The 15,510-nt window shown below is 51.3% G+C and overlaps 1 protein-coding gene and 2 non-coding genes across 3 annotated transcripts in view; all 3 read left to right on the forward strand.

The window, feature by feature from the left end:
* Positions 1 to 15,214, forward strand: part of LOC135275674 (ephrin type-B receptor 4-like) — a 56,025-nt gene extending 40,811 nt beyond the window's left edge. Inside the window, 7 exon segments of the mRNA XM_064377995.1 lie at positions 686 to 810; positions 1,805 to 1,970; positions 12,234 to 12,332; positions 13,062 to 13,121; positions 13,802 to 13,936; positions 14,084 to 14,192; positions 15,151 to 15,214. Coding sequence (XP_064234065.1) covers positions 686 to 810; positions 1,805 to 1,970; positions 12,234 to 12,332; positions 13,062 to 13,121; positions 13,802 to 13,936; positions 14,084 to 14,192; positions 15,151 to 15,214 — 758 coding nt within the window.
* On the forward strand, positions 5,249 to 5,355 carry LOC135275824 (U6 spliceosomal RNA). Its single transcript, XR_010343395.1, has one exon. It is a non-coding gene; the product is annotated as a U6 spliceosomal RNA (small nuclear RNA).
* Positions 8,280 to 8,386, forward strand: LOC135275819 (U6 spliceosomal RNA). Its single transcript, XR_010343390.1, has one exon. It is a non-coding gene; the product is annotated as a U6 spliceosomal RNA (small nuclear RNA).
* Positions 15,215 to 15,510: the final 296 nt, after the last annotated feature.

Below are 15,510 nucleotides of genomic sequence, written 5' to 3' on the forward strand. Positions count from 1 at the left end.
TCCTGGGAGTTGGAGGCTGCAGTGAGCTATGATCACACCACTGCACTCCAGCCTAGGCGCAGAGTCAGACCCTCTCTCAAAATAAACGAATAAGAAAGAGAGGGTAAGGAGGACGGAAAGGTGGGCGGGAGAGTTCTGCAAATGGGACTGGGGGCAGAGAGAATCAGAAGGAATTCTTGAAACAGCCGGGGGAAAACAGACAAGCATATCCAGCAGAGAAAGTGCTGGAAAAGATAAGGGACGTGGCCAGGCTGATCAGGAGGTCAGCAGTTCAAGACCAGCCTGGCCAACATGGTGAAACCCGTCTCTACTAAAAATAAAAAATTTAGGGCTGGGCGTAGTGGCTCACACTTTAATCCCAGCACTTTGGGAGGCCAAGGCGGGTGGATCACCTGAGGTCAGGAGTTCAAGACCAACCTAGCCAACATGGTGAAACCCTATCTCTACTAAAAATAAAAAAATTAGCCAGGTGTAGTGGTGGGTGCCTGTAATCCACTTGGGAGGCTGAAGCAGAAGAACCGCTTGAACCTGGGAGGTGGAGGTTGCAGTGAGCCAAGATTGTGCCACTGCATTCCAGCCTGGGTGGCAGAGCAAGACTCTGTCTCGAAAAAAAAGAAAACAAAAATTTAAAAAGATAAAGGACAGACGTGCATGCATAAGGGTTCCGTGTCTCTGCCTCTCACAGTACCCCCTGCAGTATCCGACATCCGGGTGATGCAGTCCTCACCCAGCAGCTTGAGCTTGGCGTGGGCTGTTCCCCGGGCACCCAGCAGAGCTGTGCTGGATTACAAGGTCAAGTATCATGAGAAGGTGAGGCCAACCAGTGCCCCTGGGAGTGGGTGGGCAGTGGGTTGTGCTCTCCTGGCTGGGATATCTGTGTTGCAGACACCTGGCAGGCATTTGAATTCCAGCTCTGCCATGGATTCTCTGGGTTGCCTTGGGTAAGCCCTTTGGCCTGTCTGAGCCTCAGCTGCCTCATCTATATAATAGTTACTGTAACAGTACCAGGCACACGTGGCCAGCACAGTGGCTCAGGTAATGTGTGGTGGCCACGCCTGTAACACCCAGCACTTTGGGAGGCCGAGACGGGCGGACTGCTTGAGCCTAGGAGTTTGAGGCCAGTCTGGGTAACATGGTGAAACCTCATGTCTATAAAAAATTTAAAATGAAAAGAAAAAAAAATTAGACTGGGCACAGTGGCTCACACCTGTAATCCCAGCACGTTGGGAGGCCGAGGCAGGTAGAATGCCTGGGGTCAGGAGTTCGAGACCAGCCTCGCCAACATGGTGAAACTTCATCTCTGCAAAAAATACCAAAATTAGCCAGGCACACTGGTGGGTCCCTGTAATCCCAGCTACTTAGGAAGCTGAGGCAGGAGAATCACTTGAACAAAAGAGGCAGAGGTTTCAGTGAGCCTGGATTGCACCATTGCACTCCAGCCTGGGCAACAGAGTGAGACTCTGTACCAAAAAAAATTAGCCAGGCACGGTGGCATGTGCCTGTGGTCCCAGCTACTTGGGAGGCTGAGGTGGGAATATCACTTGAGCCCAGGAGGTTGAGGCTGCAGTGAGCTGTGTTTGGGTCACTGCACTCCAGCCTGAGTGACAGAGTGGGACCTTGTCTTTGAAAAAAAAAAAGATATTATGAATGCACAGCACATGGCTTGTACACGTAAGTTCTCTCAAAGGCCTCACCAGCTGCCAGGCAGGCTAGTGATGTGAGCGCAGGGTGAGGGGAGGAGGCAAGAAGAGCAGCAGGAACTTGGGCCCCGGGTGACAGCCAGTCCCCTCCTTCTCCTGGACAGGGCGCCGAGGGTCCCAGCAGCGTACGGTTCCTGAAGACATCAGAAAACCGGGCAGAGCTGCGGGGGCTGAAGCGGGGAGCCAGCTACCTGGTGCAGGTGCGGGCACGCTCTGAGGCCAGCTACGAGCCCTTCGGCCAGGAGCATCACAGCCAGACCCAACTGGATGGTAAGCCTGGGGAAGGGGGTGAGGGTGGGGGGTTGGAAAGACCCCCAAAGTTGCTGGAAAGACCCCAAAGTGCCTTTTTTTTGAGATTGAGTTTTGCATGGGCTGGAGTATAGTGGCGCAATCTCGGCTGACTGCAACCTCTGCCTTCTGGGTTCAAGCGATTCTCATGACTCAGCCTCCCGAGTAGCTGGGATTACAGGTGTGCGCCACTGCGCCCAGCTAATTTTTTGTATTTTTAGTAGAGACCAGGTTTCACCTCATGATTAGCCCGCCTCGGCCTCGCAAAGTGCTGGGATTACAGGCATGAGCCACCGTGCCCGGCTAGAGTCCCATGTTCATGTCCTCCTTTCTGTCAATCACATGGCACACCCTAAAGAGGAGGGAACGTAGGATGTCAAACCAAAAACCAGCAGCTGAGTGTGAAGTCTGGCCCGGTTCACTCGGTCCCCCCAGGCTGGAGTAGTGGCGTGATCAAAGCTCACTGCATGGCCGGGTGCGGTGGCTCACCCTGTAATTCCAGCACTTTGGGAGGCCAACACAGGAAGATCATTTGAGGTCAAGAGTTCAAGATCTGGCCTGGCATGGTAGCTCATGCCTGAAATCCCAGCAGTTTGGGAAGCTGAGGTGGGTGGATCACCTGAGGTCAGGAGTTCGAAACCACCCTGACCAACAAGGTGAAACCCCATGTCTATTATAAATAAATAAATAATAAATCAATAAAAGAGTTCAAAATCACCCTGGCCAACATGGTGAAATCCCATCTCTACTAAAAATACAAAAGTTAGCTGTGCGTGGTGGTGCATGCCTGTAATCCCAGCTACTCAGGAGGCTGAGGCAGGAGAATTGGTTGAAACTCAGAGGGGGAGGGTGCAGTGAGCTGAGATTGTGTCACTGCACTTCAGCCTGGGTAACAGAGCGAGGCTCCTTCTCAAAAAAGAAAACAAAACAGCTCACTGCAGGCTCAACGTTTAGCAACAACCTGACCCCTGAGCCCCCATTTCCTCATTCAGTAAAATGAGAATCTCATGAACCTTCATGCAGGACTTTGAGGATTCGAGGTAACAGATTATTTTTAATATGCTGGGCCAGTGGCTTGCTGCTTTTTTTTTTTAACTTTGTTTTTTTTTTTTTTTTAAAGATGGGGTTACACCATCATGGACAGGCTGGTCTTGAACGCCTGACCTCAGGTGATCCACCCACCTTGGCCTCCCAAAGGGTTGGGATTACAGGCGTGAGCCACCACGTCCGGCCTTTTTTTTTTTTTTTTTTTTTGAGATGGAGTTTCACTCTTGTTACCCAGGCTGGAGTGCAATGGCGCGATTTCGGCTCACCGCAACCTCCACCTCCCGAGTTCAGGCAATTCTCCTGCCTCAGCCTCCTGTATAGCTGGGATTACAGGCACGCGGCACCGTGCCCAGCTAATTTTTTGTATTTTTAGTAGAGACAGGGTTTCACTATGTTGACCAGGATGATCTCGACCTCTCGACCTCTCGACCTCGTGATCCACCCGCCTCGGCCTCCCAAAGTGCTGGGAATACAGGCGAGAGCCACCACACCCGGCCTTTTTTTTTTTTTTTTTTTTTTTTTTTGAGACAGAGTCTTACTCTGTCTCCCAGGCAGGAGTGCAGTGGTGCGATGTCAGCTCATTACAACCCCCGCCTCCCAGGTTCAAGGGATTCTCCTGCCTTGGCCTCCTGAGTAGCTGGAACCACAGGCATGCACCACCATGGCCAGCTAATTTTTTTTTTTTTTTTTTTTTTGAGACAGAGTTTAGCTCTTGTTACCCAGGCTGGAGTGCAATGGCGTGATCTTGGCTCACCGCAACCTCCGCCTCCCGGGTTCAGGCAATTCTCCTGCCTCACCCTCCTGAGTAGCTGGGATTACAGGCATGCGCCACAGTGCCCAGCTAAATTTTTGTATTTTTAGTAGAGACGGGTTTCACCACGTTGACCAGGATGGTCTCGATCTCTGGACCTCGTGATCCACCCACCTCGGCCTCCCAAGGTGCTGGGATTACAGGCGTGACACACTACGCCTGGACTTTTTTTTTTTTTTTTGTGACAGAGAGTCTTACAGAGTCCCAGGCTTGAGTGCAGTGGTGCGATCTCAGCTCATTGCAACCCCCACCTCCCAGGTTCAGGCAATTCTCCTGCCTCAGCCTCATGAGTAGCTGGGATTACAGGCATGTGCCACCGTGCCCAGCTAATTTTTTGTATTTTTAGTAGAGACGGGTTTCACCACGTTGACCAGGATGGTCTCGATCTCTTGACCTCGTGATACACCCGCCTCAGCCTCCCAAAGTGCTGGGATTACAGGCGTGAGCCACCACGCTCGGCCTTTTTTTTTTTTTTTCTTTGAGACAGAGTCTTACTCTGTCTCCCAGGCTGGAGTGCAGTGGTGCAATATCAGCTCATTGCAACCCTCGCCTCCCAGGTTCAACGGATTCTCCTGCCTTGGCTGCCTGAGTAGCTGGAACCACAGGCATGCACCACCATGGCCAGCTAATTTTTTTTTTTTTTTTGAGACGGAGTTTCGCTCTTGTTACCCAGGCTGGAGTGCAATGGCGCGATCTCGGCTCACCGCAATCTCCGCCTCCTGGGTTCAGGCAATTCTCCTGCCTCACCCTCCTGAGTAGCTGGGATTATCAGCACGCGCCACCATGCCGAGCTATTTTTTTGTATTTTTAGTAGTGATGGGCTTTCACCATGTTGACCAAGATCGTCTCGATCTCTTCACCTCGTGGTCTACCCGCCTTAGCCTCCAAAAGTGCTGGGATTGCAGGCGAGAACCACCGCGCCTGGAAGACTTTTTTTTTTTTTTTTTTTTGACACGGTGTTTCGCTCTTGTTACACAGGCTGCAGTGCAATGGCGCGATCTTGGCTCACCGCAACCTCCGCCTCCCGGGTTCAGGCAATTCTCCTGCCCCAGCCTCCTGAGTTGCTGGGATCTAATTTTTTGTATTTTTAGTAGAGACGGGTTTCACCATGTTGACCAGGATGGTGTCGATCTCTTGACCTCATGATCCACCCTCCTCGGCCTCCCAAAATGCTGGGATTACAGGCGTGAGCCACCACAACCGGCGAAACCTCATCTTTAAACAACAAAAAAGAAACACAAAAATTAAGTTGGAAACAGTGGCCCAAGCCTGTAATGACAGCACTTTGGAAGGCTGAGGAGTGCGGATCATGAGGCCAGAGGTTCGAGACTAGCCTGACCAACATAGTGAAACCCATTCTCTGTAAAATAAAATAAATTAAATTAATAAATTACCTGGGCACGTGCTCGCTTCGGCAGCACATACACTAAGCTTGGAATGATACAGAGATGATTAGCATGGCCCCTGCGCAAGTATGACATGCAAATTCATAAGGCGTTCCAAATTTTTTTTCTTTTTAAAAATCAAATAAAAATAAATTTAAATTTAAAGTTAAAAAAAAAAGAAAATTAGCCGGGCACGGTGGTGGACACCTGTAAACCCAGCTACCTGGGAGGCTGAGGCAGGAGAATCGCTTGAACCAAGGAGTCAGAGGTTGCAATGAACCAAGATCGCACCATTGCACTCCAGCCGGGTGACAAGAGGGAAACTCTATCTCATAGACAGGTGGGTCAGGGGGGATTTATCTAGCACCTCATTTTTATAAGTGTGGACACTGAACTCTCTGATTTTTTTTTTTTTTTTTTTTTTTAAGAAGGAGTTTCGCTCTTGTTACCCAGGCTGGAGTGCAATGGCGCAATCTCGGCTCACTGCAACCTCCGCCTCCTGGGTTCAAGCAGTTCTCCTGCCTCAGCCTCCCGAGTAGCTTGAATTACAGGCATGAGTCACCGTGCCCGGAGGATTTTTTTTTTTTTTTTTGAGACGGAATTTTGCTCTTGTTATCCAGGCTGGAGTGCAATGGCGAGATCTCGGCTCACCACAACCTCCGCCTCACAGGTTCAGGCAATTCTCCTGCCTCAGCCTCCTGAGTTCCTGGGATTACAGGCATGCACCACCATGCCCAGCTACTTTTTTCTATTTTTAGTAGAGACAAGGTTTCACCATTTTGACCAGGATGTCCTCGATCTCTTGACCTCGTGATCCACCCGCCTTAGCCTGCAAAAGTGCTGGGATCACAGGCGTGAGCCACCGCACCCGAAGATTTTTTTTTTTTTTTTTAAACAGAGTTTCGCTATTGTAACCCAGGCTGGAGTGCAATGGCGCGATCTTGGCTCACCGCAACCTCCGCCTCCTGGGTTCAAGCAATTCTGTTTCCTTAGCCTGCAGTGTAGCTGAAATTACAGGCATCAGCCACCGCGCTCAGAAGATTTTTTTTTTTTTTTTTTGAAACGGAGTTTCGCTATTGTAACCTAGGCTGGAGTGCAATGGCACGATCTCGGCTCACTGCAACCTCCGCCTCCTGGGTTCAGGCAATTCTCCTGCCTCAGCCTCTGGAGTACCTGGGATTACAGGCACGCGCCACCATGCCCAGCTACTTTTTTGTATTTTTAGTAGAGACGGGCTTTCACCTTGTTGACCAGGATGGTCTCAATCTCTTGACCTCGTGATCCACCCGCCTCACCCTCCCAAACTGCTGGTATTACAGGCGTGAGCCACTGCGCCTGGCAGATTTTTTTTTATTTTAATAAGTTGTGGTTTCACCATGACGGCCAGGCTGATCTTTAACTAGTGACCTCAGGTGATCCACCCACTTCAGCCTCCCAAAGTGCTATGATTACTGGCGTGAGCCACAGTGCCCGGCCCAATCTCTCTGATTTTTAAAAATAAAGTTGGCCAGGCATGGTAGCTCATGCCCATAATCCAAGCACTTTGGAGACCAAAGGGGGCAGATCACCTGAGGTTGTGGGTTCAAGACCAGCCTGACCAACACGGTGAAACCTAGTCTTTAAAAAAATAAATTAATTAAAAAATAAAGTTAAGGCTGTGTGTGAGGGCTCACACCCATAATATATGCACTTTGGGAGACTGAGGTGGGTGTAACACCTGAGGTCAGCAGTTCAGAAGCAGCCTGGCCAACATGATGAATCCCTATCTCTTCTAAAAATACCAAAAATTAGTTGAGCATGGTGGTGAGGACCTGTAATCTCAGCTACTCAGGAGGCTGAGGGAAGAGGATCACTTTAAACTGGGAGGCAGAGGTTGCAGTGAGCCAAGATCCTGAAACTGTACTGCAGCCTATGCAACAAGAACAAAACTCTGTCTCAAAAATACATAAAAAAATAAATAAATAATAATGTTTAGACTGGGCACAGTGGCTCACCCCTGAAATTGCAGCATTTTGGGAGACTGAGAAAGGAAGATCATTTGAGGCTAGGAGTTTGAAACCAGCCAGGGTGACAGAACAAGATCCCATCTCAACAAAAATTTAGCTGGGTGTGGTGCTGTGCACCTGTAGTCCTAGCTACTCAGGAAGCTGAGGTGGGAGGATTGCTTAAGACCTAGAAGTGGGAGGCTGCAGTAAGCTACGATTGCACCACTGCACTCCAGCCTGATGGACAGAGCAAGATCATTTCTGTAAAAAAAAAATAAACAAATATAAGCTTCTTTTTCTTGAGACAGACTCTTGCTCTGTCACCCAGGCTGGAGTGCAGTGGCACGATCTCGGCTCACTGCAGCCTTCGCCATCCAGGTTCAAGTGATCCTCCTGCCTCACCCTCCTGAGTAGCTGGGATTACAGATGCACACCACCATATCTGGCTAATTTTTGTATTTTAGGAGAGACAGGCTTTCACCATGTTGGTCAGGCTGCCCTAGAACTGCTGACCTCGTGATCCACCTGTGTCTGCCTCCCAAAGTGTTGGGATTACAGGCATGACCCACTGCGCCGGGCCATAATCTTAATTATTGAGAAGGTTTTTAGATTAAAAGATTTACAGGGCTGGGCATGGAGGCTCTTGCCTATAATCCCAGCACTTTGTGAGGCACAGGTGGGTGGATCACCTGAGGTCAGGAGTTCAAGACCAGCCGGCCAATGTGGTGAAACCTAGTCTCTAATAAAAATACAAAAATTGGCCAGGCCTAGTGACTCACGCCTGTAATCCAAGCTCTTTGGAGGTCAAGGCAGGTGGATCACCTTAGGTCGGGAGTTCAAGACCAGCCTGACCAACATGGTGAAGCCTTGTCTTTAAAACAACAACAACAACAACAACAACAACAAAATAAGTTGGACACGGTGGCCCCCACCTGTAATCCTGGCACTTTGGAAGGCTGAGGTGGGCGGATCATGAGGCCAGAGGTTCAAGACTAGCCTGACCAACATAGTGAAACCCATTCTTTGTAAATAAAATAAAATAAAATAAAAATTACCTGGGCATGTGCTCGCTTCAGCAGCACATACACTAAGATTGGAAAGATACGGAGAAGATTAGCATGGCCCCTGCACAAGGATGACATGCAAATTCATGAAGCATTCCATATTTTTTTTGTTTTTAAAAATCAAATAAACAGAAATTTGAATTTAAAGTTAAAAAAAAAGAAAATTAGCTGGGCACGGTGGTGGACACCTGTAAAACCAGCTACTTGGGAGGCTGAGGCAGGAGAATCACTTGAACCAAGGAGGCAGAGGTTGCAATGAGCCAAGATCGCACCATTGCACTCTAGCCTGGGTGACAGGAGGGAAACTGTATCTCATAAAAAGGCGGGTCAGGGGGGATTTATCCAGCACCTCGTTTTTACAATTGTAGACACTGATCTCTCTGATTTTTTTTTTTTTTTTTTTGAGAAGTAGCTTCACTCTTGTTACCCAGACTGGAGTGCAATGGCGGGATCTCGGCTCACCACAACCTTCACCTCCTGGGTTCAAGGAATTCCCCTGCCTCAGCCTCCTGAGTACGTGGAATTATAGGCGTGAGCAACCGCGCCCGGAAGATTTTTTTTTTTTTCTAAGATGGGGTTTCACCATGAGGGCCAGGCTGATGATCTTGAACTCCAGACCTGAGATGATCCACCCACTTTGGACTCCTAAAGTGCTAGGATTACTGGCATGAGCCACAGCGCCTGGCCCAATCTCTCTGATTCTTAAAAATAAAGTTGGCCGGGCATGGTGGCTCATGCCTGTAATCCAAGCACTTTGGCAACCAAGGCGGGCGGATCACCTGAGGTTGTGAGTTCAAGACCAGCGTGACCTACATGGTGAAACCTCGTCTTTAAAAAAAATTAAATACATTAATAAGCAAATAAAGTTAAGGCCAGGTTTGGCAGCTCATGCCTGTAATCCCTGCACTTTGGGAGACTGAGGTGGGTTGATCACCTGAGGTCAGCAGTTCGAAAGCAGCCTGCCAACATGATGAAATCCGGTCTCTTCTAAAAATACAAAAACTTAGTTGAGCGTGGTGGTGAGGACCTGTAATCTCAGCTACTCAGGAGGCTGAGGGAGGAGAATCAGTTGTAACTGGGAAGCAGAGGTTGCAGTGAGCCAGGATCCTGCCACCGTACTGCAGCCTAGGCGACAAGAACAAACTCTGTCTCAAAAATAAATAAAAAAAGAAAATGCAGGCTGGGATCTGCTGCTGGAGGGTGGGAGTCAGCGTCTCTGCAGTGTGGCCACCTGCAAGGGCAGAGCCAGGCCATTCCTGCAACCTCTCCGAGGGGCTCTCTCTAGTTCCCTTGTGGCAGGGCTACAGAAAGGCACCAGCTGTCAAAACAGGAACATGGGCTGCAGGTCCCAGCCCTGCAAAGCTGTGCACAGAAAAGGAGGTGTGGAGTTGAGAGGTGACAACTTCATAACTGACTGGGGCAGAAGACAGACCATAGCAGACAAGAGAGTAGATGCTTCCTTACATGAGGAGCCATGCAGGAAGGAAACTGAAGTCAGGGGGAGCCAGAGTGAGTGTCTGCTGGGTGGGTTGAGACAGATGGAATCATTCAGAGCTTGGGAGTGATCTGTCACCAGCTTCAGGCAGGCAGTGGAAGGAGCTTGGTGTGCTCCCACCCAGCCAGGAGGCATGAGGGTTACCCATCAGGTGCAAGGAGCAAGGACTGAAGAGGACACACAAGCCAGGAGGAGCCTACATAAAGGGCTGGGGACCAGGAAAGGAGGGAAGACAGAAAGCATGCGCAGCCTCTCAGGATGGTTGATCAGCTGCAAAGGAGAATAGAGAATGGGGCTGAGCTGGGGTAGACAGGAAGTCAAGGAGCTGTCTGGGATTTGTTTACAAAGTGGTCATAGAGTCAAAGAGTGCTTGCATCCTCCAGGGATGTCCAGGACAGGGAGGAGACAGGACAGCACAGACAGTTAAGAGCAAAGTCCTTGAGTGGAGAGAGGGGCTGGAATATACTGCCCTGGCATCCCATCTTCAGATGCTTCCCCAGCATCCCATCTTCAGATGCTTCCAGAATCCAGCCCGGAAGCCCCCAAACTAGTTTCTCAAACTGTGGCCAACACATAGCCCTCCCCATCCTAGTGTGCAAATGGGTGACAACACAGGCTTTTGGGTCAGAAAGGTCTTGGTCCCCACTCCCCAGACCCCAACACTGACTTCTCTACAGTTGAGAAGCATTCAGGAAGCCAAATCCCAGAACGCTGACCCCTAACATAAGCACCCCACGCTGGTCGATTTTCTCTCTTGGGAATGTTCTCTTTGTACAACCTCAGCCATTTTTTCTGAAGGAAAGAAGGGAAAACCTGTAAAAAATGAAGCCTCTAGTTTCATGCTTAAGTTGAACTCTAAGGTTCACTGGCATTGCTGTGAACCTTAGGAGTTCTGAGTGTAGTCTCAGTTCTTAAAGCAAAAGCTGGGCATGTTTATCAATCACTTTTTGAGACAACATCTACTGAAAGAAACCAGAACTGAGTTTTGCAATGCCACCTCTGCACTGAGACCAGCCACTGCAGGCCACTTCAATCTCTATCAGAAAACTCTCAGCCTAAGAATATGTTCTCAAGGAACAAATGAAAGGAGAGGGCATGTTCCAAGGAAGCAGGAGACATTTTAATGAGCTCCTTCAAGGCACTGTTTATCCGGCCCTTCCCACGCATGACCCATGCATTTCACATGCTTTTTTCCTACCTTCTCCGAATGCCCAACTCAGCCTGATCACTCACCAAGGCATGGGAAAAACAATAAAAACAAGCATCCCCCTAGAAACCCTGGGGTCCTGGACTGCAGAAGCCCACGGAGAGGCTGCCATGAGAGACTGGCTCTGAGAAAGGTCTGGACAGGCTGGTGCTGTGCATCTGAGGAGGCGCAGTCGCCCTCTATGGACCCTGAGTCAATGTTTGGGATGGTGCATGGAGGGGCCTTGCACCACAGATGCAATGCCAGAATCATGCCTGGTGTGTAAATACACAGGGTACACATGTGCAATAGCCATGCCCAGGCCCAGAGGCAAAAATCAGAAAAATTCTAAGCTAAGCACAACCTCTGCTGTGAACTGAATGCTTGTGACCCCAGAATTGTGCGTCTAAGCCCTCATCTTGATGTGATGCCGTGTGAGAGTGGGGCCTGTAGAAGGTAATCAGGACATGGATGTGGAGCCCTCCTGATGGGCTGAGCATCCTTGGAAGGGACATGAGAGCGCTGCTTCCTTTCTCCCTCTGTGCCCTGGGAGGGCCAGAGCCAGCCATCTGCAAACCAGGAGGAGAGGCCTCATCAGAGCCCAAACCTGCCACTGCTGCCATCTTGGACTTCTCAGTTCCAGAACTGTGAGAAATGAATGTTAGTCCAGAGCCCCAGTCTATGATATTTTTGTTATAAGAGCTGAAATGAAGACAGCCTTCTAATCAGTAACATGAGAGCACGATGTTCACACACAGGCAGGGGATTATGTGAAGGTTCTATTTCCATGACTGCCCCTGTTCTAACCCAGTGTTCCTTAGCTCACTGGTGGCCTCTGATGGGGGAAGACATCAGTACATGTGCACAGTGTTCTTTAGTAAGGACACTGACCTCAAAATAGAAAAATATTCAGGCAATTGTATTTGAACTCCTGCAAAATCCCTAAAAGTACCCTTATTCTTGGAGATCTGAGGAACATAGATCAAAACCCGCCACACACATAATTTTTTAACTTCTCCACTTTACAGATGAATAAGGTCCCACCTCAAGTGACCGAGTGATGTATGGGAGGCTGCCGTGTCCCCTAGGACACAGCTGTGCTTGACCTCCAGGGAGTGCTCCCACAGTGCTGGAGGGCAGATAACCCCAGTCAGGCCAAGCCCAGCCACTGCCAAACAACTGACTCATTACAAGTATCTGTCAGGAAGAGAAGCACAAGGACACAGCCCGACTTCCACCATGGGGCACAATCAGCCTCCCCCCTGCCCCAAGCCTGCACAGAGCATGCGCTGCAGCCCCTGGGACAGAAGGAGGTGGACCCGTCTTCGCCCCCTCACACTTCATCAGGGGGTCTGCAGAAGCTGAAGGAAGGTTGTTCTACATGTCTCCTTGTCACATGCACAGAGGAGAGAGCTGGGAAGGGCCACAGACAGAATGGGGTGCAGAGAGGGTCCCTGACATAGACCACGGGGCAGGGGCCTGCAGCTCCCACAAGATGGACAGGCACCGCAGTGCGCACCAGGCTCTGCTGCTGGCCCAGAAGGTGAATCATACACACTGGGGCTGGGCAAAGGCCCAAGCTGAAGGGGTTCTGTGGATGGCGAGCTTGCTACCCACAGAATGGGATGACTCATTTTTGGCAGGCGTGGCCTGAAGGACACATCATGAGCACACGGTGGCTGACTGTCCAGCAGAGCACAGGAAGAGCCACCACACCCCAGCCAGGGCACACCCACCAATCCAGCAGCTGGGCAGGGAGCAGCAAGGCCCACGTGCGCTCCCTCCTGCCCATCCAGCAGAGTCTCCCAGACACAGGCTGGCTCCTGTTTCACCAGTTGTCACCCAAGAGAGGCTCCAGTTTCCAAAACATTGTTTACCAAAGACAAAAGGTCACCACTGAGTGTAGAAAAGCACCTGCAGAGATTTGGGATGAGACCTGTGAGGGGCCAGCCTGCCCAGGCACAGGTGGTGCCAGCAGTAGGCATGGGAGGCCTGGGCAACCTCCACTAGTTCTGCCATGCTCTGGTCCTCCAGGGCAGAGAGGCCAGCTCACACCATGACTGGCATGCTCCTTGTGCCCTGGGCTACCACTTTCCACAGGGCATCTCTGCAGCAATCAGACGGGAGGGAAGCTGGGGGTCCTGTGGGCCCACCCTCCAGGTGAGAGCCTGCCTGGAGGAGGTACCTTTGGAGGGAGGTGCTGGGAATGCCAGCAGTTGAGGGTCCATTCCTGAGTGAGGGCCTGAAACAGTGAAAACCAACCTAGGTCAGCACCTGGGGTGATGGGAGCCGCAGGAACCAAACAAGCTCTGAGGGGAGGCAAGAGAAGGGGTCAGACCAGGGGCCCAAGGCTCCAGGCAGGGAGCGCCCCAGCCCGAAGCTGATGAGAGAGGCCTGGGTCCTGCCCCTGCTCTGGGAAAGACACCACCTCCCCACCTCACAACCCCAAGCCAGAACCAAGGGTCCTTCCTGACCCCTTTTCTGCTCCCACCACATGCAGCCCCTCAGTAAGACCTCCGGGACAACTCACAGGCTTCAGGCTCTCTGCCCCAGCACGGGGACCTGGTCCAATGCTGAGCCACCATCTCCCATGAGCACAGTCCCTGCCAGCTCCCTGCCTCTCCCCTGCCCAGCACACTTACCTCTCCATGGGACAAACACAAGCCCATCTCTTCCCTGTCATCAGATTAGTCTGAAAATGCAGACTCATCCACACACACTGACCCTTGGCCTGGGCCTCCCGCTGCACTCACAGGAGGCCGCCTCAGCCTCGCTCTGCTTTTCCTGCCCCCACCCCACCCCATGCAGCCCCCCATGCCCTGCTCCTCCTCATCCTGCAGACAGCAGCGCTCTTTCCTCCTCAGGCTTCATGGGCCAAGCATCTGACCCAGAGAGCTTCCTGTGCATCATCAGACCCACCATCCCTCACTGCCCCAGGCTAAACCCAGCTTCGCTCTTCCTTCTGGCCTCTCACCGTGACTCTGTGACCCTGTGTCCATCAGCTCTCCTCCTGGCTCCCCACCTGTATTCTGGAGGGCAGAGGGGCATCTGCCCCAATCCCCACCTACCCACATGGCATCCCGAACAAGCCCCCAGCAGTCCCTGTTGTGTCTGCTCTGCAGGCCCATGTAAGAAGCCAGGCCCAGAGGTGGCCCCTGGAGTGCTCACTCTCAGCTGCTCCTGCACACACCACAGAGAGAGGGGACTGGATGCCTGGGACTTAAGAAAAGGGTAGGGAGGACTGCAGGGTCCAAACCAGGTGCTGGGAGGCTCCAGACCCATGTACTCTAAAGTGCAGCGGATGGCTCAGAGCAGGCGTGCAGGGAGAAAAGCAGGCACACTCTACATGGGGCCCCTGGGAGCAGGAAGTAGAGGGAAGAACCAGGCCCGGAGGCTGGAGGGAGCAGAGGAAGACTCCATCCTCTGCGGCCCACTCGGGGCTGGCTGAGGAGAGCCTGTCCTGCTCTGGTCTGGAAGAACCCATGGATTCTGAAAGAATACCATCTGCAAGGACAGCCTCCCAAGCCTTGTGTACACACTCTCCAGTCATGGGAAATGGACAGAGCTGTGTTTACAGGGGCCTGGCAGGGAGCCACAAGGCAACCTCGCAATGTAGTGGTAAAATTTTGGACAGAGCGCAGACTGGTTTCAGGAATATTCCCAGAAGGCCAAGGTTCCCAGATGGGACAGAAGCAAAGCTACAAATTTTCTGGGGTCTGTGGTAGCTTGGTGCCAAGAGAGAACATCAGGGAGGGGGTCCACTCTGACAATGTGTGACGCCATCTCTGCCACTGGAGCCCGCAATCACACCCCAGAGGCTGGCACGGCTGATGCAGGCTCACAGAGAGCCTTGATCCTCCTGAGAGGGGGAATCAACAGCTTCTTTTAGGGAGAACAAGGAAACCTAGGGCTCTGTGGGGTTGAGGGGAATTCAAGGAACCCACGCAGACATGAATGCCCCAGCTGCAGCTGATTGTGGAGTGGATCTGAGCACAGGATGCACCTGTGACCTTCCACCCTCTCCTGATGAAAATGAGGCCATCAGTATCTCCACTATCGAGTGGGGCTGTGGAGAATGTAATCAGATGCATGCCAAGTGCAGAGGACATGAGTGAGTGTGCAGGAAGTCTCAGCTCTGTCCCATGCCTGGCCTGAAGGAGCCGCAGCCACCCTGAGTCTCCTTGTGCAGAGAAATCATGACTGAGCCTGAAGAGGCCTCTGTGATGAAGAACCAGATGAAATTCAGTCCATGATTTAGTTTTCTGAATCTATACAGGGCTAAAGAAGAAAGGAAAAGAGGTCTGCATCCAGGGTTCTCGTAAGAGTCTGAACTCCACGATTCATCTCTTGAGTAGTTCCGCTGGCTTTGCATCCAAGCAGTTTTGTGGTCTAAAGGGTGCTCCTGCACACATGATGATATTTGATCTCCGCAATAATCTAACACAAAAGCAGTGCCACCACCATGTCCCCAGGTCCCAGATGCGGGAACAGCTCACAGGTAAGAAGCCCTGCTGAGATCTCCTTTTAAGCCCAAGCCCCGTCTACCTCA

Source organism: Aotus nancymaae, unplaced genomic scaffold, assembly GCF_030222135.1.
Source record: "Aotus nancymaae isolate 86718 unplaced genomic scaffold, 86718_ANA_hifiasm-v0.15.2.pri h1tg000018l, whole genome shotgun sequence".
NCBI lineage: Eukaryota > Metazoa > Chordata > Mammalia > Primates > Aotidae > Aotus > Aotus nancymaae.